The 25,000-nt window shown below is 38.5% G+C and overlaps 2 protein-coding genes across 2 annotated transcripts in view; both read right to left on the reverse strand.

Moving 5' to 3' along the window:
• Window positions 1-16,041, reverse strand: part of LOC143024489 (uncharacterized) — a 32,424-nt gene extending 16,383 nt beyond the window's left edge. Inside the window, exons 1-5 of the mRNA XM_076183297.1 lie at window positions 14,978-16,041; window positions 7,562-7,581; window positions 2,607-3,242; window positions 2,175-2,414; window positions 1,077-1,384 (exon numbers count right to left, since the gene is read on the reverse strand). Of these exons, the coding sequence (XP_076039412.1) occupies window positions 1,077-1,384; window positions 2,175-2,414; window positions 2,607-3,242; window positions 7,562-7,581; window positions 14,978-16,038 (2,265 nt within the window). The 5' untranslated portion in view covers window positions 16,039-16,041. The remainder of the gene's footprint in view (window positions 1-1,076; window positions 1,385-2,174; window positions 2,415-2,606; window positions 3,243-7,561; window positions 7,582-14,977) is intronic.
• The window catches only part of LOC143024858 (uncharacterized), an 18,057-nt gene continuing 5,133 nt past the window's right edge, over window positions 12,077-25,000 (reverse strand). The window contains exon 2 of the mRNA XM_076184168.1: window positions 12,077-13,968. Coding sequence (XP_076040283.1) covers window positions 13,240-13,941 — 702 coding nt within the window. The 5' untranslated portion in view covers window positions 13,942-13,968 and the 3' untranslated portion in view covers window positions 12,077-13,239. The remainder of the gene's footprint in view (window positions 13,969-25,000) is intronic.

A 25,000-nucleotide genomic window follows, 5' to 3' on the forward strand; every position in this document is an offset into this window, starting at 1 on the left:
CATAAGATAAAGGAAGCAAAAGGAGAGCAGATGTGAAATGGGGTAAGAGTATGACAGAAAATTTTGTAAGTAATAAAAAGATGTTTTGGAAGAAAATCAAAAGAGGAAGAGGAGGCGAATCAAGTAGAGAAGAAAAGGTAAAAGGTGCAGATGAAGATATGATAATGGAAGAGAAGGCAGTGAGAGGAAGGTGGGCAGAGTATTTTAGGGAGCTGCTAAATATGAAGGAGGATAGGGAGGGAAATGTAGTTGCAGTGGTAAGGGCTAAGAAAATGAGATAGATGAGTGAGGAAAATGAAGGAGAAATAGGGAAGGATGAAGTGAAAGCAGCTGTTTGGATGATGAGAACAGGTAAGGCACCTGGGTTGGATGTATGCCATTCAGAATGTCTGAAGAAAGGAGGTACAGTTATGGTGGACTGGCTGGTGAAGTTATTTAATGTGTGTTTATGAGAGGGTAGAGTGCTGGAGGACTGGAGAAGTACCTGTATAGTTCCGCTTTACAAGGGAAAGGCCGACAAGTGTGAATATAGTAGTTTCAGAGGGATCTGCTTGTTGAATGTAGTTGGGAAGGCTTATGGGAGGGTCTTGATTGAGAGGATTAGGAGAGGAACAGAGGGAGTAATTGGTGAGGAATAGTGTGGGTTTAAGACAAGTAGGGGTTGTGTAGATCAGATCTTTGTGGTAAGACAGATATGTGAGAAAGCTATAGGAAAAGGTAAGGATGTTTTTTGGGCTTTTATGGATCTGGAAAACGCTTACGACAGGGTAGTCAGGGAGTCTCTGTGGGAGGTACTGCAGATACATAGAATAGGAGGAAAGCTGTTAAGAGCAGTCAAGAGTTTTTACGAGAGTAGTAGAGCTTGTGTTAGGATTAGAAATGGAGAGAGTGAATGGTTTGAGGTAAAGGTTGGACTTTGTCAGAGATGTGTTATGTCGCCCTGGCTGTTCAATATTTACATGGATGGGGTGATGCGAGAGGTTAATGCAAGAGGTACTGGGTAAGGGGTTGGAGATGGTTAAAGAAAATGGAGAAAAGTGGAAGGTGAGCCAGTCATCTAGCTCGTCAGGAATTACATCATGTAATGATTCAAATACATTTATCATATCATTGGGAGGAACGAATGCCAATGCTCTTTCGCGCAGCCGCATCATTGATAAGCTAGCAGTTGACTTTGCAGGATCTGGTACATGATCGTGATCACTGGCAGATGTGCATTCATCTCCAAAAACATGTATCCTTCCTTTGCACTTCCCATTTACACAACGCCATGACTCTTTGACACTCTTAAGCACTCTGTCGAGTATGTAACAGTACCCTTCGTGTAATATATTTTCTTTCCCATTGGACGATGTTATATTCTCCATTTCATGGGTTCTGTGAACTGTAATAAATCAGAACTAATTATTTATAATCATTTACTTCTCATCATGTTTTACAATTAATAATTTACTTCACATACTCTTTTTATTCAACATTGAATAAAAATGTGATTGGAAATCCCCACCTTATGTAGTCTAATAAAACGTGTAGGTACGTCTAACGTAGATTGGTGTTAGCTCCACTAATACTTAGTCACTTGTGTTATTCATCCATAGTCACTAACACTTGGTCACTTGTGTTATTCATCCATAGGTCCCATGCCTCCTCCTTCTCTTAACCCGTGGATGCACGATTTTTTTTCAACCAAATATGCACTGTGGGGTCAATTTGACCCCAACCTCATTTTTTAAAGTATTTTAGCATATTAAAGGCAAATAAAATATTTCTAGTGTTAATACATATATCTAATACCCGGTATATAAAGAGAAATATCACTTCTTTATACCATAAAGGCAAAACAAATAATATATAATGAACCAATGTACAAATATACGTGCTTCAAAGTAAACTCAATAGATAGTGAAAGAAAATATTTCCTCTAATATCACATCAAAATAAAGTTAGAACTAGTGAACAGGAATCAACATATATATTCAACACTTCCCTTGTTTACATTGTAGTAGAGGATAGTTTCTGGTTTTCTCTTGTTGGATTCATCCAATTTGTTTGATGTATGCTGACTTGATAGGAGTACAACATTCTTGTTCTTTTTTGCTTTGTAAGAAACTATCTGTATTCCATCTTCTGAATAGGCAAAAACACTTTCGTGCATTTTTTCTGTTTTACTTCACGTAATTCTTTAGGAACTTCTCTTCTGTTGTTGCGAATAGTCCCAACTAACGACATTTGCTTCTGTGCAAGTTCGCGTGCCAACTTCAGGCTGGTAAAAAAGTTGTCACACGTCACATTTCTCCCAGAACTATACAAGTGACGGGTAAGAGAGAGTACCCAATGCATTCCCAATTCTTCAGTTCTCGACTCATCTTTGCCAGTGTACATTTGTATATTTGATACAAAGTAGCTTTTTGGATCTGCGAGTAACCAAAATTTCAATCCATACTTTGCAGGCTTTGAAGGCATGTATTGTATGAATCTACAACGCCCCCTGTATGGATAGAGTTGCTCATCAACAGTAACACATTCAGTATGTGCGTAACAACGCTGTGAGTTCTGAACGAATCCATCAAACAACAAACGAACAGTGGCGAGTTTCTCTTGCTAACCTGCTATTACAAGTTGTAGGATTGTCAACGCTCGTCGTATGTCCTCGAATCTTTTCACTGACATTGTCTTTGAAAATATTGGAGGGCCAAATTCGGGGCTCCATAATTGCCTTACAGCTTGGTTTTTACTGCGATAGACGCAAAGAAGAATGCAGAGACCAACATAAGCACGGAGCTCATTTTCTGTGATGAGTTTCCAATCTTGACAAATCTGCTGCCCTTGTTTATTAGTTTCAACCAGAATGGTCCCCATCATATCTCTGTCAAAAAGTAAATCAAATGCAGTACATGGGTCTTCTGTTATTCGATTTGTTGTGTATGCTGTAACACCGGATTGTGAAGTCAATATGTTCAAACTCTTCATTCTACCTTGTGAGGAAGGCTCATTGAAGAACCAACAATCGCCAGAAGGAGACTGTAGGTATTTAGTGACAACAGCAACACTTGATGCTGTTACATCTTCAGAAATATCCTCGTCAGCATCAGAACAATCACTAGAGGCATCACCAACTTGAGGTATAAACTCTTCGTCCCTTATGTCATCTGTATCTTTATCTACATCGCTTTGGAGAAGTATTTCTGAAATGCGTCCATTACTCAGTGATTTCCTACGAGCCATTGCAGAGAGTGTTGTTCCTGTAACCAGCACCCGTGCTCAACTGATGGTGTAATTTCTATGAGAGCGAGGGCAGAACGTTGTGTGAAAACTTAATTGAACTTGTTCACATTTGTTGCGTGTTTGACACTATCTGGCACTTCTTTCTGAATGAAGAATTTTCTCAGCTATAAATTAAAAGTTTTCACTTTTACATATTATATTCACTGTAAAATAGTACACATTTCATCATTTGATATCTGTAATATAGAGGATGATTTATGCAGATTCAATTTAACATTACACTGAGATGGGGTCATTTTGACCCCAGTTGTGCAGGAATAGTGTAACTATCAAATTGGAGACTATTATGATTTATTTTTGAAAATTACTGAACCTAGAACATAACTTTCAATTATTTGGGAAAAGTCACAAAGGCATGTTCAAATATATCAATTGAAACTAAAGTATTTTAAGTTTAAAACTCGCTTGGGGTCAGTTTGACCCCACCGTGCATCCACGGGTTAAGTATGTTCCCACCAAGTCTTCTATAACCAATTATTAAAGTTTCTTGATGGGTTGAATTAAAATGGGGATATAGTTTTCTTATCTTCTTTTCTTTTAAGTAATTACACTTGGTTTTTCAAGCTACACCAAGGGACTCCCACCAGGAATCCTCTTACATCCACCAAGCCAAGTCTGCTCCGACGTCACGGTTTAATTCATCCAATAACTTTGAACGTTAAAAATAAGTGCCACCCTTTTAGGGCGTGACTTTACCTCCATGCACCAATAATTTTTCTCCTCCTCCACCCTTTTCTCCAATCAGAAGGACTGTTATACTGTCTTAAACAATATTATTTACGCAAGCAATTTGTCGCAAGGAGAACGAGCTCTGTGTTTACATTCAGTCACATCAGCACCTACCCTAACCAATGTTTACAAATATAAGACAGTAAGCGAATTATGCAACTCTGCAACTAGCAGTCGGCCATTGTATCATAACAACCGAATATAAAATGACTATAAAATTTACATTCTTCTCCTCCTACCCCTCTATCTACCTAAATGTCTATCTCTATCTACCGGCCTCTTACAGGGCTCGGCAGCTACCCTTGTTCATCCCGACCAATGATATCTACTACGCTCTTACAGGGCTCGCTAGTATATACTTGGAAATCATCATATATATAAGAAGCTAGTCTACCCCCGTACAAACTGGTAAAATGGCATCAGTAAAACATATCAAATAAGCAACCCTCCAAAATGCACAATAATAATTCAGGCACAATAATGGCAAATAACATACATGTCTAAATAATAAAGCATCTTCCAAAATTACTTTGCAATATGAAACAATTTGCAAACATATTTGCAAAAGTCAATACTTTAGGGTTAGTGTCTCTTCTTGCATTTCAGTCATTGTATTTAAAGCACTTAATTCATTTTTCTAAAAAAAAAAAAAAAAAAAAAAAAAAAAAACTCTTAATACTTCAATACTTATGTGAAAAGGTCCATAAAGACCACAGTAGATCCAAGGTCTTTATGTCTCTGCTCCAGTTGTTTAGGTCTCCCATCCCAATACATACAAATGGTCAAATCAATATTATCTATAAAATGCATCAAGATTGATATTCAATTCTAAAAGAATATCATTAAGATATTCCCTATACTCTTCTGGTTCATTAAAATTCATACATAGGGTATCACAACAATCATCTTCATAAATCTGCAACCTAACTTTCTTCATATCATCTAAATGGCCTATCAACTCTTCCTTATTTTCTAAATAGACAAGTCTAAATCTATTTCCACCTGCAGAATCAATTACCCTATATGGACCTGAGTACCTTGGTAAAAGTTTATTATAGGGTGAATGTAGTTTGACCATGACTAAATCTCCTTATTTTAATTCTAGTTTATATACTATTTTGTGTTGTTGCTTTTTCATCTCTTGTGAATACTCCTGCATATGTTCCTTAACTCTTTGGTGAGTACTTTGGAGAGTATTTATTCTATTTGAGATATAATCATCTATATTATACACACAAGTTTCTGCTCTTCAGTCAAGATTTCATATGGAAGAGTTTTGTCTTCCCCAAACATAATAAAATGAGGTGTTTCACCTGTTGCTATATTAATTTGATTGTTCAGAGTACATTTAACACAAGGAATCCAAGTATCTCAAGTTATACAATGAGGACTTATCATACTTCTAAGACATGTAATCATTTTCTCTACAACTCCATTACTTTGTGGAGGATTCACTAGAATGTTTACTTTCTTTATCTTAAATAAACTACATAGTTTTTTTCAAGATTTTGTTATTAAATTCAGTTCCTTTATCTGAAATTAAGATCTTAGGTGTAGTGAAATTATAGATTATCTGATCATAGATTACTGAAGCAATAGTTCCAGCTTTCTTATTTGGAATGGGTTGTAAGATACAAAATCTTGAAAAATAATCAATGGCAACATATACATATTTATATCCATTCTCAGACATAGGTAACTCCAATGTATCTATGTGAACTCTTTCCCGAGGTTTCTGTGGAATGGGACAGGTAAATATAGGAGCAGGTTTTGGTGTATTTCCTTTCACCTTAACATATTTTAAAAAAATCAATATAATTATATATATCTTTCTTCATACCTGGCCAAATGTATTTAAGTTTTACTTGTCTATAAGTTTTATCCTTTCCTGGATGTGAGCTACAATCACTATCATGAAGTAACTTCAACATCTCTTTTACAAGATTTTGTGGTATTACCAACTGATTTACTGGACCTCTAGAAATATCTTTCCCGCTTACAACTGATTTTCTATACAAAAGTCCATTAATCAAACGAAATTCCTCTATCTTATACCCCTTTGGTGGTTTTTGAGGATTTTATTTTGGGTTCAAGTACTTGAATAATGAATCACATGTGTTATCATCCCTCTGTTCTCTTATTAGAATTTCCTCATCTAAAGCTACTAACTCTTCTATACTACAAACAAAATTAATCAACCGCAACATTCTTTTTACACGGAATATATTCAAATTTAACTTCATAGCACTGAAGTATCGCAAACCATCTAGCGAGTCTGCCCCTAGGATTCTTATGCTTAAATAAGTTCTGAATAGCTGTATGATCAGTCCATACTCTGATTGGATATCCCAGTATCATATCTCTAAAACTTTCTAATGAATATATTGTTGAAATATAAATATTTGTTATTGTACATCTTGTGTTGTTTTTGATTGAATGTACAATGCAATGTATAGTAAGAATTTTGTCATTTCATTTATTGTATAATCTGTACTTAATTTGCATGCATAACAAATTTAAGTTGCTAGGCCTGAGAGATTTCCCGCGCTAAGGGTAATGCTACGCCATTGCAAGTCAGTCATGGTGGAGCCCCGGTGTGGAGAGGTTGATGTGTATATTATTGTCTGAACATAAACTTATTTGTATCATGTGCATTGTGCCTTTGAAGAATAATAAACAGTTAAGTGCTTTTCTGAGCGTTTACATACCCATAACTTTTAACATATATCACTGCTAATGTTTCTCTTTCTGTTATAGAGTAGTTTCTTTCTGCATTATTACAAAGTCTTGAAGTGTAAGCTATTGGTTTCAAAGTTCCATTTCTCTCTTGCATAAGTATTCCTCCTAATCCTATGTCAGATGCATCAGTGCAAAGAGTGAATTCTTTATCATAGTCTGCAAATATCAAAATTGGAGAACTCGTCAGTTTATCTTTCAACTTATCAAAAGCTTCCTGTTGTGCAGGTCTCCACATGAACTTTGAGTCCCTCCTCAACAACGAACTTAATGGATTAGCAATGTCAGCATATCGTTGAATAAACTTTCTATGATATCCTGTCAATCCCAAAAAGCTCCTAACCTTATCTACATTGGTTGGAACTGGAAAATTCTTGACTGCTTCAAATTTTGAATTCACTGTACTAAGTCCATATCTGTCTATCTTATTTCCCAAATAAATAACACTGTCTTGCAAGAACTTACATTTTTCAAGTTTTACTTTCAATCCTGCTTCATCTAGTTCTGAGAATATCAAATCTAATTTCTTAAAGTGTTCAACTGCTGTCTGAGAAGCTATCAAAATGTCATCTAGGAATACACTGACAGCGTTTCCTAACAACCCATCTTGATTTTTTCATTATTCTCATGTAAGTTAATGGACCATTACATAACCCAAATGGCATTCTTTTGAACTTATAATGTCCCATTGGAGTGGAAAATGCTGTGAACTCTCGTGAGTCTTCATGTAACTTTATTTGCCAAAAAGCAGATTTGATATCTATAGTGCTAAAATATCTATTCTCAGTTCCCAACCTTCTTAAAATGTTACCCATTACTGGTAATGGTAACCTGTCACGAATGGTGTGCTTATTCAATTTCCTATAATCAATAACTGGGCGCATAGTACCATCTGATTTTGGCACCAAAATCAAAGGAAAGTTCCACTCACATTTACCATGTCCAATGATATCCTGCGATAACATTTCAGTGATCAGTTTATCTACTATTGCTAATTTAGAGTGAGGAACTCTGTAGGCGGATATGTAAATAGGCTGTGTTCCTGGTTTTAATTTAATCTGATGTTTTAAAACAGTTGTTTTGCCTAAGGCGTCCCCCGGCAAAGCAATTGCTTTATTGTGCTTCACAAGCAAAGCAACTAAACTTTCATCCAACTCAGGGCTATTAGTAGAATCTAATTGATTTTTGCATTTCTTTCTTAATTCTATTTCTTCTTGAACTGAACAGATTGATGAAATTGGTAATTCCACCTCCTCACTACTCTCATTTAAAATCTTGATAGGTTCGCTACACACCTGAAAACATCCTATTTGTGTACCTTTCCTTAAAACTATATCTTTATTTAAATAATTGAGAATTAATATTTCTACTATGTTCTTATTTGACTTATAAATCCCTGTGTCCAACTTCAAACCTTTTCATCTAATTAATTCTGGGAGGGTTAAAATTTCAGTCTACAGTGACTCATTTCAAATGCACTTTGAACCTGTTAATTGCTCTGGAGTGTCATAACGTCAACTTTATTACGCCACCATCCACAATTTGCAAAGCTTCATTTGTAGTTGATGAATTAGTAATTTCTGGGATTTCTTGAACATCTGAGTTGGGTTCACTATATGAGGCTTTACTTACTGTTGGTCTGGACCGCTCGGCCTCGTTACCTAAAGTGAAATTGTTATCTTTCTTATCTATGTCTAGGGATTCATTGATTCCTGTCACTGATATTAGGTCTGGTTGATTTAAAAATGGGATTATCTGTGATTTCACTAAGATCCCTAAGTCAGCAGGACATATCACCATGTTCTCTCTTCTCATAGTTGCAAATCCTATCAATAAATCTCCTGGAAAACAGATTCTTCTACAACTATCACTGGAATATGCAAATGTTCATTTGTATATAAGATAACTTCTAGTTCAACCTTACCTAGTGTTTTTAATTGATTTCCAGTTACTCCTTGCAATGAGTAATGGATTGGTTCCAAGATTTTCACTCCTGGTTCCAACTAGTTTAAAACTTTACTGGTTATAACATTGACTACTGATCCTGTATCAATAAATGTTTGAATAGGCTTATTGAACACTCTACCAGCAATGCGAGGTCCTGCAGAAGACTTTCCAATTGTATTTTTCAGTTTATGACTATCTTTGATGTTGGATTTTTCTTTCACCTTTCTATCACTCTTATTCTTTCTATTTGTATATATGTGGGGAGTTTTAGAATATTGGTTTATTCTATGTCTGGGGGTTTTCCTCTTGTTTCCTGGTGCATACGAAAATTTCTACATTCATGGGTTTCATGGCCTATTCTTTGGTGATACGTACAGAAAGATGGGTTTCTACACTGATACTCATCATGACCCTCATATTTGCAATTTCTACAAATAATTCCATAATAACAGTCTTGTGCTTTGTGTCCCCAAGTATAACAATTAAAACATAGAATTCTAATATCCCTGGATGGACTTCTAACTTTCTGTATATGCCCTAACTCTGTTTTCTTAAACTCTCCTCTAGAGTACCTCTGCTGTCCCACTGTCTTCACATATGGATTTATTATTCTAGTCTCACTGTACCCTTCCATTAGATAATCTACCTCCCCTAAAATCACATTTGACTTGAGATCTTTATATAGCTTTTCTACAGTTAAATCATCACTATTTTTAGTCAACAATCCAAATGTGATCAATTTTATTACCTGAGAAACTTTCATTTTGTAACTAGATTTTTCTATCCAATCTGAATCTTTCAAGATAGAATTCATGTCTTTTGACCATCTAACTAATCTAGCTAAGTATTCTGTGTCTGATTCACTTGTTCTAACTTCTTTGATCATTCTCACCAAAGACCTGATAGGATCCTGATCACATTTTGATATAAAATGTTTAATGAATGTTTTCTTATAGGCTTCATATTGGTTGATATCTTCCATTTGCTGGAAATTTATGATAAACCTAGATCTACCCTTCTCAGGATCTATATTTCCTTTAAATTTTCTATTTTCCTTTTTTTCATCTGTTATGATTTTGCTCACAATTAATGTATCGATTTGGTTAAGGAACTTATTACCTCCTAAAGTGTTTTCATCCCCGGTAAATTTGGGAATATTAATATTAGAGGTTTGAACCTCATGCCTAAGTACTGTGTTATTCATACATTCAGTAGTTGATTTGACTTGACTGTCTCCACGTAGTCTTCCTTGAGTACGTCAACCTCGACGTTCCTCGTCAGCCTCATCGTTCGTCAGCCTCGTCGTTCATCAGCCTCGTCGCTCACTGCCTTGAAGATCGTCTTATAGACCCCTCGTAGTAGTTGCTTGCAGTGTTGTAGGCCCCTCGTTCCTTGTCTTGTCATCCCTTGGATTCAGCATACGCGTGGTTGTGTTTGTGCACCGCGTGGTTATGGTTGCGTGCACTATAGATTGGTGTGTCCGTAGACTTATATTGCCTCAGTCTTGTAGTTTGCTGTATGCACCAGCCTTGTATTCTCTTCGGAGGAAGTTCATCCCTAGCTGCCACCACTGTTAGCTCCACTGCCACTAACACTTAGTCACTTGTGTTATTCATCCGTAGGCCCCATGCCTCCTCCTTCTCTTAAGTATGTTTCCACCAAATCTTCTATAACCAGTTATTAAAGTTTCTTGATGGGTTGAATTAAAATGGAGATATAGTTTTCTTATCTTATTTTCTTCTAAGTAATTACATTTGGTTTTTCAAGCTACACCAAGGGATTCCCACCAGGGATCCTCTTACATCCACCAAGCCAAGCCTGCTCCGACGTCACGATTTAATTCATCCAATAACTTTGAACGTTACAAATAAGTGGCACCCTTTTAGGGCGTGACTTTACCTCCATGCACCAATAATTTTTCTCTTCCTCCACCCTTTTCTCCAATCAGAAGGACTGTTATACTGTCTCAAGCAATATTGTTTACGCAAGCAATTTGTCGCAAGCAGAACGAGCTCTGTGTTTACATGCAGTCACATCAGCACCAACCCTAACCAATATTTACAAATATAAGACGGTAAGCGAATTATGCAACTCTGCAACTTGCAGTCGCTCATTGTATCATAACCGAATATAAAATTACTATAAAATTTATATTCCTCTCCACCTACCCCTCTATCTACCTAAATGTCTACCTCTATCTACCGGCCTCTTCAGCCGGGATTGATATGAAACATTATTAATTTATTTGCTTTTCACACCTTTTGCTTCCCTGCTGTAGTGGGAACTACAAGATAGGCTGATAATGGTAGGATACACATGAAAGTTTTAGTAAAGGCACAAACTATTTCACAGGTTCCACTGCATATGTATATATATATATATATACATATAAATATATATATATATATATATTTATATATATATATATATATATATATGTATGTAACGTCTGTATGTATGTATGTATGTATGTATGTATGTATGCATGTATGAATGTATGTATGTATGTATGTATGTATGTATGTATGTATGTATGTATGTATGTATGTATGTATGTATGTATGTATGTATGTATGTATGTATGTATGTCTGTATGTATGTATGTATGTATGTATGTATGTATGTATGTATGTCTATATACTCTATGTTTAATGTCTGAATCTCTTATTTTTCTTACATATTATGTTCCATATAGATCTTAACTATTATGAAATTATGGCGCTCAAATGTCGGTGGTCAAATATTACTTTGCTCAATTGTCTTGCGCTCACAAGTCGGTTCTCATATGCTGGCGCTCGTTTGTCCTGCGCTCAATAGTCGGTCAACCCTGGCGCCTATATTGTCGGCCTGAGCCTTGTCCAGATGGACCACACAGGAGACCTGGACGCCCTCGATCTGTGGGTGAGATGGTGGGCAAATTGGAGCATGTGACCAGAATGCCCCCCCCCCCCCCAAAAAAAAAAAAAAAAAAAAAGGGATTTTACCCAAAACCGGCAGGTGACCGATTTGGTCCAAACTTAGCCCAGAGGGAGAGAGTCGGACACAGTGGACGGCGAGGTGGGCGCAAGTACCCTGGGCTATTCCATTTTCTCTTTTATGTAAGTAGCCACTTTCCTTTAAGAACATAAGAATAGAGAAGACTGCAAGGGACCATTAGGCCTACGTTAGGCAGCTTCATATCCCATACCACCTGTCACCTCTATCCATAAAGTTATCTCATCTTCTCTTAGAATAACCAATAGTTTCAGCGCTCACTATATGATTAATAGTCTATTCCATTCGTTAACCATTCTGTTGGTAAACCAGTTCTCCTGAAGTTTTATATGAAAACCTTACCAAGGTATCTTTTTCACAAAGGGTTAAAAAGAAACAACCAACAATACCTTCTTTTGTTATATAATACAACACATTTTGATTGAAAATTAAACAATAATGATTGAATAATATAAAATACTAAGGGAAGACCTACAAGTCAACATCATATTTAGAATCAAAACACAGCCTATGGTGATTTATAACATTCAGTAATTGCAAATGGTTACATAAGCACAATAACAATAATGATCTTAATTTAGATCATGATGATAACTATGGCAGACATGATGATAATACTAACACTAAGAATATGAACTTGAAGAAGAGAGAAGATTTTAATACCAGACACGATCTATTTAAATACCAAAGGCTTCTTCCCCTTCACAATGGAGGTAGCCATCAGTAAAAACAACACAAATCTAAAAAACTCTTCATCAAAAATAGAATGAGAAAAGCTACAACTCCTATATATCATTGGCACGAATATCAGTACAGTCGCCTTTACTTCCTAGTTTCCTTTCCAGGATATTTGGCGTTTGGTAGTCCTCTATCCATTCTATCCAACAGATACAGAGCTCAGTAGACAGGATTATCCTTATGAAAATGAAAGGGCTCAGACATTCGACCCTCAGCCATGATCACAGTTGCTGTATAGATACAATTATACTTACAGTTATGAATTTCATTACAAAAACTATTGTACATATTTGTTCAAATATATGATGGGTCAGATTGGTTTGTCAGCGATAGAACATCACTTAAAACAATATTATTTTCACATAAATAATAAACCATGAATATCGTTGAAGACTAAAGGGAAAATAACAAGTGTACGAACTCATGTGCATTTTAAATACGTTCGTTTTCAATTACCGACTTGTCTTTTCTTCTTCCTCCATTTCTTTTTTTTTTTTTTTTTTTTTTTTGCTCACCCCCCCTTTTTTTTTTGAGGGATAAAGTTTTCTATTGAAGTGTTCCTTCTTGCCATAGACCAATCACATATTAGAATTATGACCTCTATGCTCATTTGCATTGCCACTTTTCCGTGACTATTCTGGTTTCAACTTGGACATTCTGCTTATGCTAGCATGTAGCTGATTAGAATATGGGCGAGGACATATCATTATTTGAAAATATATACTGCCACTAAAACTTAAAGATATCTTTTAGGTCAACCTGTAGAAACAAGTCGGTATGGATACGAACTGATGTAGATGGAATTGTCCATCAGTGTCTCTTTGAAAGAGGTTTTACCATTATTTGATAACTGATACTGCCACGCCAAGGAAAAGTCATTTCCTTGACTGTTTTTGGAGAGACAAGTCGATTTTTATAGGAACCAACGTCAATGAAATTATCCATCAGTGTTTCTTTTGGCAGCTGTCCGAAGATCAGATTGGTCTCGTTAAAGTACACAAAATTGAAGACGACTCTTGAGGTTTCTTTAGTCTTTGTGTCGCCCGTTTCAAAAGCAATTTCATAAGCCCGATCTCCATTACTACCGCTGAGCATTTTCCTCAGAACCCTGGCCCCCATCCTGAATTCACGCTCAAAATTACCTTCAGATCTATTTACTGAGATGTCGTCGTTGAACAAAAAGAATCTTTTATCACTATTCCTAGAAAATTTACGAAGAAGAACTGTCCAGGAACTAAACCCATCCTGAGTTCTGGGCCCGTTTGATTCAAATTTGCAGTAGATGTAGGAAGCGTATTGATAGAAATAGTATGCACCTGAGAGAGGCTCCAAACCTTTGGCTCTGGAGGCCTCCCCAATGTCTTCACAGTCAAGAGCTGATTGGTGGAGGAGTAAGGTGTTTAGTCGTTCGAGAGCCTTCAGCCCTTCCTTGGTTGCTGAAGCAAATCCTCCGACATGAAGTATCACAAAAACGAAGGAAATAGTTCCTAGTGTGAAGACTAACTTCGACATTTTCTCTTCCTTTCTTGTGTTTGTCACCTGAAAAGAAGGAGGGATACTTGTCAGGATTATGAAATGGATATAGCTGACGTTAGGAGCCTCTCCATGCTCCTCAAAGAACAGATTTTATATTGGTTTACAGACTAGGTCTCCAGAACTGGAAGCCATCAGTCCAAATAATATGATCCTCAGATGTTTAGGGTTGCGCATGTCATTTCATTTATGCTAAGGGCTGGACTTCAGGCTGAAGGGGTTCAAGTGAACTTAACTAATCCCTTCATGAACGATCTTCCTCAGGTTCGTTTCATTTACATGAACAAGCTAACCATCTGCTGTTAGAATATATAGGACATATATTATTGTTTGCTGGTTCTTGATTTAATTTGACCTTGAGCTCTCTTATATAGCGTTGGAGGCAAACAATATATTCATCAAACGGACTTGAAAGGAGTAGATGAAAGATGATGAAGGTGTTGGGATTTTCTTCTTAATGCTGATGAACATAGAAGGGCTTGATTTCGACATCTCATCTAATTCTTCTTATGATAGTCTGTTGATATAAACGATTACGTCTCTGCTCTGAATAGAAGTGATGAGACTTCAGATCTGGTGGCAAGGGAAGCTCCATGAAGACCAGGAGACACGGGGAACTTCAGGGGCCGGCCGAAGCATCCGTTTATCGACGACAGCCTCGCATGTCGTCCCACCACTACAGCATTTCAAGAATAAAGAAGCTCGCGCACTAAAGCAACCAGTTGCATTAAACCAATCGCACGCTTTTTTGTATTATCATTATCATTATCATTATCATTATCATTATCATTATCATTATCATTATCATTATCATTATCATCATTGTCATTATTTTACTTTTTAGTGTATGTGCCTTTTTCTAAGTTCATATTCGTCGCAAAATTGTCTGCAAGGATAAAAACAATGCAACTGGTTGCAGCGTCGTAAGCAACTGGTTTCATGTAACCGGTTGCATAGATGTCCCAGCTACCTTGGAAAGAGGATCTACCAGCACCGCGCGACTTAGATCAGAGACGGTTCGTCGACACGAACAAACAGGCTTCCCGAATGTTTTGGCTTATAAGTTTTGAGGGTCTGGAGCCGAGCTCGGGATACGAGCTGCATTGGTCGAAACTTCATCTCGGCCCGGATTGGAAGAATTGTCAGTGACCAATCACTCCGATCTCTCATCCACTGATTCAGAAGGAAGTTACTGGTGTTGTGCGCTAGGACGTGGAGACCTGTGAGATGGGTACGGTAGCAGTCTCTGTACCACCAGCCTCCACCCCAACTTATGGAACAACTTCCGTCAGATAAGTCGTTGTCCCTGTCCTTGGTGGAGAATCTCATTCCGTTCTCTCCTTCCCCCAAGGCGTCTGTTGCGTTACCCTGGTAATAACCTACCTTCAGTTTATAATCGTCAGTTCTGAGGGCAAAATTGTCATATAAGGCGTAATAGTCAACACCGTAAAAGTCGGTCATGGTAACAAGAAGTTCGTTGTCTCTGAGATTGGTCATCGTCCGTACGTACCTGTTCCCCAGCCAGAACTCGGCGTTGAGATCTCCGAACCCGCCAGTGTATTCTCTCCAACTTAAGTTAAATTTCTCTTCAGTGCGAGGTCCCCTCCGAAGGAGGACAGTCCATGCTCCGTCCACATCCTTCATGTCACAAAACATTCGTTTCTTGTGCTTCAAGAAGTAGTAGGTACCCGTTCGTGACATCCCTCCGCGATACAACTCATCACAGTCCTGAGCAGACGCAAGGACCAAGTAATCCCCAAGACGCTTTATTCTGTCTTCTATACTATCCACTTTGACTGGCCAAAAATCCCTTGTGGCCGCTATCAAACAATTCTTGTAATTAAAGCATTCCTCAAAGAGTTTGACAATAGCCTCTTCGATCCGAGAGACACGGCGAGGCAAAGACTCGTATTTATCTTCCAGCAAGAGAACGTCGTTCTTCTCCAGAAGAAAAGACACCTTCTCCTCTAGATCGTCAAGGAGCTTGAACGCCGCCAAAGGTGCTCGAGAGGAAGCACCGGTGATGTAAATCGATGACAGAAGAAGGAGGGCTGACCAAAACACTCTGGAGGCCATGATGCTTACAGGACCTTGGTTGAAGAAGAAAAAATCGTCATCAAACTCCTAGAGGAGCGCCAAGGACTTCTTATGTAATGATTAATTATCAACAATAGTTATATTGTCAAGACTCTTTTCCTAGACAACCATGATTCAATCCATTTTTTCAACTAAATATGATTATATTTCTTATTATGTTCTAGGGATATTGAGAATGTCAAAATACCACGCTCGCTCCTAATCAAGACAATTTCAATATGAAAACAAAAATCACTCCTTTGGCTCCTTATTAGAAAAAATCAATCATACCCTAGGGTTGATACTATGCCAAAACAAAAACAAACACATACTGTACACACAAGGGAGGGAACCCAATTTTAGGTAAACACACACATACACACACACATACACACACACACACACACACACACACACATATATATATATATATATATATATATATGTATATATATATATATATATGTATATATATATATATATATATGTATATATATATATATATGTGTGTGTGTGTGCGGAAAAACCACCAAGGAAAAAAGAAAAACTGATGACCAAGCGCTTTCGTCTATTCAGACATCCTCAGGGTACATAGCAAAGAAAAAGTACACAAGAATATATACAAAGAGTATGAGGTCAGGGAGGTAACCAGGAGAGGTTGCGAGGATCTAATGTCAACCTGACCCGTTCGCGGCAGCGGACGTTTGGGCTACTACTTTTTTCACAATAAAATTGTCTAATTTATACATACCATGACTTAAATTTAAGTTATTGACAAATGTATCTTTGATCAGACTGGATTCTATTTTATTTCTCGTCAAATATGACTTATCTTTAACAATTTCTTTAGCCCCCTTCCAATTATATATATATAATATTGTGAAAAAAGTAGTAGCCCAAACGTCCGCTGCCGCGAACGGGTCAGGTTGACATTAGATCCTCGCAACCTCTCCTGGTTCCCTCCCTGACCTCATACTCTTTGTATATATTCTTGTGTACTTTTTCTTTGCTATGTACCCTGAGGATGTCTGAATAGACGAAAGCGCTTGGTCATCAGTTTTTCTTTTTTCCTTGGTGGTTTTTCCGCATATTTAGAATCACGAGTTTATGTGATTTCTCATGCATATATATATGTATATAGATATATATAGATATATATATATGTATATATATACATATATATATATATATATATATATACACACGTATTGGCTGTATGTTATTGTGGTAAAAGTAGCATGCAGTTGATACTTTACGGTCTATACGGGGCGTCCCTACGGACCAGAGCCACACATTTTGTCTGTGATAGAGGAAAACTCTGTTCATAGAGAAATGATGACACTTTTATACTACGATTATCCCTCCGTTATGCTGTCCACAACCCCTTGTTACTGTCTTGTACCATTTCTCTGAAGATTCATTTCCTCTTTTCGCTGACCCTGTGGTGGGGGAAGAGAATGCTACCACCAAGTCTTTCCACTTGAGTCGTAAAAGGCGACAAAAACGGGACGGGGATGGGATTAGGAGTCCCACTACCTGTAGCCCCAAAAGGGGACATTCCTAAAAAATAAGTAAAGGCATAAGAGGGTCTGGGAGTTTTCCAACCAGTACCCTAAGGTTTGGGTCTTTTAATGTGTGTGAATGTGGTAAAGATGAGAGTAAAAGGGAAGAGATAGGCAGTATGTTTGTGAGAAGAAAGAAGGATGTGCTGGCTTTGAGTGAAACTAAAATGAAAGGAAAGGACAACTGTGAGTTTGGGAGTGTAGCTGGGAGGTACTCAGGAGTGACGAGGGGACGAAGGAGAAAAGGGGTGGCTATACTAGTAAGTGAAGAGATAAGTAAGCGGGTAGTGGAGTGGAAGGGGATTTCATCAAGGGTGATGTGGATGAAGGTGAAGCTGGGAAGGGAGATGTGGGTTTTTGTAAGTGTTGTTGTTGTTATTGTTGTTGTTGTTGTTGTTGTTGTTGTTGTTGTTGTTGTTGTTGTTGTTGTTGTTGTTGTCGTTGTTGTCGTTCCCTAGACTGTCTGTCCGAGCAGTCCCGTCTCCCCAAGGAATGCCACAGCTGAAACTGGATTTTCCCACAAATCCTTTATAGAGTGTATTTTGTGTTGTTTGCGTTCATGATTGTGTATAATGCAGTCTTCTATTATGTGTTGTATGGTATGGGGTGAAGTGTTACATCCTGGGCAGCTGTTCACAATGCGGTCATCCAGCCTCTTCTGGTAGCTTAGAAGTGCTGGGTGGTGGCCGCACCGCAGTCTGGCCAAGTGGACTCTGTCCTTTCGTGGGAGAGAGAATTCAGAAGGGTGGATATCAGGGGGTCTGGCATGCAGCAGTGTGTTGTCTTCCAGTGTGTTAATGGAGCGGTGAGTGATATGATTATGAATGTTTCCGGAGGCTGGTATTTGGTGGTTGTGGAGGAAGAGAAGAAAGTATCTGTGTGTGATACAGGTCTTTGGGTGTTGTTTCAATGTTTCTTGGTGTGTGTGGGTGTTCTGCTATATAGTGTAGCGGGTGTGATGTGTTTGTAGTGGCTGCGGCAAGTGTTTGTGTGCCTCTCATGTCGAAGTGGTCCTTGACTTTGAGGACTTTTGTTTCATGGTGTAAATGGTCTGTAGGTGTTGTATTTGTGCAGCCTGTAATTGTTTTTAGGGGTTTGTTTTGTATGATTTAAAGGGTGTTGTGGTGTGTCTCACTGAGATTAGGAGCCCATGTAGGACTCGCATAATTCATCACTGAGCGTATGCATTGTTTGTATATTGTTGTATTAGTTTCTTTGTTTTGTCCAAATGTTGTTCCAGCGATTGACTTAAGTGTGTTAAGTCTAGGTGTGCATTTGTTTTTTATATTTGTGATGTGTTGTTTGAAAGACGTGGATGTAACGTATGTTACACCAAGAATTTTCGGTGTGTTTGTGTGTGGTATTAGAGTGTTGTTGATGTAGAGATGAGGTATGTATTTGTGTTCTTTTGTCCAGTTGATGAGAAGTGTTGCTGTAGATTTGGTTGGAGCTATTTTGAGTCTGTTTGTAATGAACCATGTGTTGTGTGTACCAAGGTAGGGCTGGATTATTTCTGCAGCTTTGTCTGTGTTACGATGTGTGCATGTGATTGTTATGTTGTCTGCGTAGGAAGAGATTTGTATTTCTGAGGTGTCTGGTGTGGGTAAGTCATGCATGTATAGATTAAAGAGCGTGGGGGATAGAACAGAGCCCTGTGGTACTCCATTCTTAATGTTTCTGATGTGCGATCATTGGCAATTATATGACACGTAAGCATTCCTACCTGCCAGATAATTGGCCAGCCATCTTTTGGTGTTATTGTGCATGTATGTGTTATATATTTTATTTGTTAGGTTGTGGCGGGGGATAGTATCAAAAGCTTTACTAATGTCTAATGTTATAAGAAGTGTTCTGTGGTTGGGCCTATCTGAATTTATGCCATCTAAAATTCTTTGTGTGAGGTTTATCAGAAGAGTGTTTGTGGAGTGTAGTGGCCTAAAACCGTGTTGTGAGTCAGCAAGGGGATAATGTGGTGTGACAAGTTGAAGTATTAGGCGTTCAATGACTTTAGAGGGGGTGCAGAGAAGTATGATTGGGGGCGGTGCGATGTTGGGATTGTTGGGTCTTTGTTCGGTTTTGGAATGGTGATTATTTTACCATGCTTCCAGATGTTGGGTATAGTGTTGTGTGAATAGCTGTAGTTTGCAATGTTTGTGAGTGCGTGTATACCTTGTGGTCCAATGTGTTTTAGATGGATGTTACTTATGTTATCAGGGCCACAGGCAGATGAGTGCTTGAGATTATGTATTATGTGTTTTGTCTGACTATCTATGAAGGGTGTATAGTTTGAATCTGTGGGAAAGTCTTTCTTACGTCGAATAGTGCGTCGGTCGTCAGGGTGAGAAGTGAGAAGGCTTGTCTGTGCAAAATGATTTATGAGTGTGTTTGCTTGTTGTCTGTTTGAGGGTAGATTGTCTGTTGTTGTGATTATTGCTGCGTGAGAGCGTGTTGTGTTAATGTTGGATAGATTAATGCTGTTGAGTGTTTTGTATAATTTGCTGGTGTTTGCTTTGTGATCAAGTGTATTGATTAAGTTTGGCCAATTTTGTGTTTTTTGTTCGTGTATTTTATTGGCAATCACAGTGTTTAGTGTTTGTATTTGGTCTGCTATGTTTTGAGGGATAGGTGTAGGGGTATTGTGTTTAAGTGTGTCTCGTTGTCTGATGAGGCCTTGGAATTCTGGTGTGAAGTTGGGGTTGTGTGATTTTCTGTTGCCTCTAGGGATGTACCTCTTGTCTGCGTTTTGTATGATTGTATTAAAAGTGTGCACAGCATTGTTTATGTTTGTGATTGGTGTACTGTTAAGTGTTTCAAAATGTTGTTCTGTCTCTTCAGTAAAAGCTTCCCAGTTAGCTCTCTTGTAATTGGTGTATGTGTGTCTGTGGCCAACTGGGGTGCCTCTTGTTTTGGTGGTGATGATGATTGGAAGGTGGTCAGAACCAAGGGTTCCGACCACTCTCCATGATGTTGTTGGGGTTAGGCAGGGGGAGCAGAAGGTGATATCAGGTGAGGAGGGGGTGTATAGGGCTTGGTGTGGGATATGTGTATGATTATGTGTGTTGTTCATGGTAGTCAATGAGTCAAACTGAGTCTGTATATCAAGCCCTCTGTCTGTGTCAGGGTTGTCGACAAACCAAGCAGACGACTTGGCGTTGAAGTCACCACCCATGATCAGGTTGGGGATTGAGGCTAGTTGGCTAAATTGAGGCCTGAAGGTGTTTGGAACTGTGAGGGATGATTGGGGGAGAGGAATGTACATGTTAACTATTGTCAGTGTTGATTTGTTGCCTGTGCGGATTCGAATGGATTGGATTTCTGTAGTATTATCTGTGGTAGGGAGGAGAATTTTGGTTGTGGCACTTGTGTCCACAAAACAGATCCTGGAGGTCCTGGAGCCGCAGCGTCTACGTCGTGGGACCACCCCCCAACCCCAAGAGTTGGGGGCCAAACGGCGGCAACCAGCCCTGGCCACCGGCTCTACGCAGGTGGCACCGATCCCCAAGAGGAGCTACGACTGCCTTGGGGAGTACCACAATCCTTTTTCTTTTGTAAGTGTGTATGAACCTGGTAGTGAGAAGAGCGTAGAGGAAAGGGAGGCTTTTTGGGTAGATATAAATGAGTGCATAGAGGGATTCGGGAGAAATGTCAATGTAGTTGTACTGGGAGGCCTAAATGCTAGGGTAGGAAAATTAACCAAAATACGGAGTGATTGGGAAGTATGGAGTTCAGGTAAAAATCGTAGTGGAGAATTGATGGTGGAGATGTGTCTTGAAAGAGAGTTGATGATAGCAAATACAGTATTTAGGAAGAAAGTCAAGCATAAGTACACATGGGAGAGGGTGGTGGATGAAAAGGTGGCAGATAGAGCGTTAATGCACTATGTAGTAGTGACCAGGAGTATGGTAGGAAGAGTTAAGGATGTACATGTTCTATGGGGAGAGAGTGGGGGAATATCAGATCATTTTCTGGTGGAAGGTAAATTGAGAGTGGAGAATAGGTGGAGAAAGAGGAAAAGGGCAGAAGGTACGGAGGTACTTAGAGTGAACTGCTTAAATGAGGAAAAAGAGGAGAATGAGTATAAGAAGAAGCTGAAAGAGGAGTGGGAGGGAATAAAGGATAGAGTAGAACTAGGAGTGGAGGAGGAATGGGGATGGTTCAAGGAGGGAGTCATAAGGTGTGCAAGGATGGTGTGTGGAACAAGGAGGGCGGGAGGAAATAGAAGGAAGGGTAGTGAGTGGTGGGATGAGGAAGCAAAGAAAGGTGTAGAAGAGAAGCAGGCATTCATAGATTGGATACAATTTTGGACGAGGAAATCGTATGAGAGGTACAAAGTAAAGAGAAGGGAAGTTAAGCATAAGATAAAGGAAGCAAAGAGGAGAACAGATGTGAAATGGAGTAAGAGTATGACACAAATTTTTGAAAGCAATAAAAAGATGATTTGGAAGGAAATTAAAAGAGGAAGAGGAGGCGAATCAAGTAGAGAAGAAAAGATAAAAGGTGCAGATGGAGAGATGATAATGGAAGAGAAGGCAGTGAGAGATAGGTGGGCAGAGTATTTTAGGGAGTTGCTAAATGTGAAGGAGGATACCGAGGGAAAGATAGTTTCAATGGGAAGTGCTAAGAAAATGAGAGTAATGAGTGAGGAAAATGGAGGAGAAATAGGGAAGGATGAAGTGAAAGCAGCTGTTAAGATGATGAGAGCAGGAAAAGGCACTTGGTCTGGATGGATGCCATGCAGAATGTCTGAAGAAAAGAAGGTACAGTTATGATGGACTGGCTGGTGAGATTATTTAATGTGTGTTTAAGAGAGGGTAGAGTGCCGGAGGACTGGAGGAGTGCCTGTATAGTTCCGCTTTACAAGGGAAAGGGCGACAAGTGTGAGTGTAGTAGTTTCAGAGGGATCAGCTTGTTGAGTGTAGCTGGGAAGGCATATGGGAGGGTCTTAATTAAGAGGATCAGGAGAGAAACAGAGGGAGTAATTGGTGAGGAACAGTGTGGGATTAGGATAGATAGGGGTTGTGTAGATCAGATCTTTGTGGTAAGACATATATGTGAGAAAGCTATAGGAAAAGGTAAATTTTTTTTTTTTTTTTTTTGCTTATATGGATCTGGAAAAATGCTTACGACAGGGTAGACAGGAAGGCACTGTTGAAGGTATTGCAGATATACGGAATAGGAGGAAAGCTGTTAAGAGCAGTCAAGAGTTTTTACGAGAGTGGTAGAGCTTGTGTTAGGATTAGAAATGGAGAGAGTGAATGGTTTGAGGTAAAGGTGGGACTTCGTTAAGGATGTGTTATGTCGCCCTGGCTGTTCAATATTTACATGGATGGGGTGGTGCGAGAGGTGAATGCAAGGGTAGTGGGTCAGGAGTTGAAGATGATTAAAGAAAATGGAGAAAAGTGAAAGGTGAGCCAGTTGTTGTTTGCTGACGACACTGCGCTTGTAGCAGGATCAGAGGAGGGATTGAGGAAGTTAGTGACAGAGTTTGAGAAGGTGTGTGTGAAAGAAGGAAGCTGAAGATAAATGTGGGCAAAAGTAATGTGATGAGATGTACAAGGGGAGAGAGTGTCAGCAGGCTGGAAGTGAGCATTAAGGGTGAAAGACTGGAGGATGAGGATATTTTTAGATACTTGGGTTCGAATGTGTAGGAAAAGGAGGAGTGGGGGTGGAGGTAGAATGTAGATTGAGAGAAGCGAGTAAATGCCTCGGTGGATTGAAAAGTGTAATGAGAAATAGACATTATAGAATAGATGCTAGGAGGAGGTTATATGAAGGAGTGATTGTGCCAACATCATTTTACGGGGAAGAAACATGGAACATGAGAGAAGAAGAGAGAAGGAGTTTGAATGTGTTTGAGATGAAATATCTGAGAAGTATAACAGGAGTTACTAGGCTGGATAGAGTGAGAAATGAGGAGATGAGGAGGAGAACAGGGGTGGAAAGGGAACCGGGAGATAGGGTCGATGAAAGAGTATTAGGATGGTTTGGACACATGGAAAGAATGAGTGAAGAAAGACTAGTAAAAGAAGCGTGGATGGCAGAGGTAGAAGGAGTGAATATGAGGGGGCGTCCTAGGATGAAATGGATGGATGGGGTAAAAGGGGCATTACAAAAGAGAGGAATGTCTCTGGAGGAAGGACGAGAGAGGACAGAAGATAGGGATGAATGGAGAGGGGTTGTGTATAGATGATGCTGTGATGCATGACGGGGAGTGGGTGGGGAATGGGGGGTGAGGAAGTATGTATGAGATAAAAAATTGACGCAGCCCGAAAGGATTTCTCCCCGTCTTCTCCATTTCTGCATTGGGAGACGGAGAGGGGGGGGTCGCCGAATTTATGAAGCGGCCTTGCTGTGGATGTGCTGTATCTTCCGACACTGCTTCTGACCCAAGGCAGTGGACAAGATGCAGGGATGACCCGTCATCCAGGAGTGCCAAGATAAGAGGGAGGGAGGAGGGTGCAGGGGAGTGGAATATATAGGAAATGGAATGGGTGAGAGTGGTTTCTATGCCTTTTTCTTTTTGGCTACACCCTTTGGTGTATGAATCTATGTATATATATGTATACATATATATATATATATATATATATATATATATATATTCATGTATATGTATATGTATATTTATATATATATATATATATATATATATATATATTCATGTATATGTATATGTATATTTATATATATATATATATGTATATATATATATATATATATATAGTATATGTTTGTTTGTGTGTGTGTGTGTGTGTGTGTGTGTGTGTGTGTGTGTGTGTGTGTGTGTGTGTGTGTGTGTGTGTGTGTGTGTGTGTGTGTGTGTGTGTGTGTGTGTGTAGATATATATAGATATATATATGTATATATATATAAATATATCTATATGTATATATATATATATATATACTGTATATATATATATATATGTATATGTATATATATATATATGTATATATATATACAGTATATATATATATGTATATATATATATATACATGCATATATATATGTACACACACACACACATATATATATGTATATATATATAAATATGTATATATATGTATACATATACATAAATATATATATATATGTATATATATACATACATATATATATACATATATATACAAGGATGGTGTGTGGAACAAGAAGGACAGGGGGAAATAGAAGAAAGGGTAGTGAATGGTGGGATGAGGAAACAAAGAAGGTTGTAGAAGAGAAGAAGCGAGCATTCACAGATTGGTTACAAAAGAGGACAGGGGAGTCATATGAGACGTACAAAGAAAAGAAAAGAGAAGTAAAGCAAAAGGTAAAGGAGGCAAAGAGGAGAGCAGATGTGAAATGGGGTAGGAGTATGACAGAAAATTTTGAAAGTAATAAAAAGATGTTTTGGAAAG

This window comes from Oratosquilla oratoria, chromosome 4, assembly GCF_046742065.1.
Source record: "Oratosquilla oratoria isolate Oo_2021 chromosome 4, ASM4674206v1, whole genome shotgun sequence".
NCBI classification, from domain to species: domain Eukaryota; kingdom Metazoa; phylum Arthropoda; class Malacostraca; order Stomatopoda; family Squillidae; genus Oratosquilla; species Oratosquilla oratoria.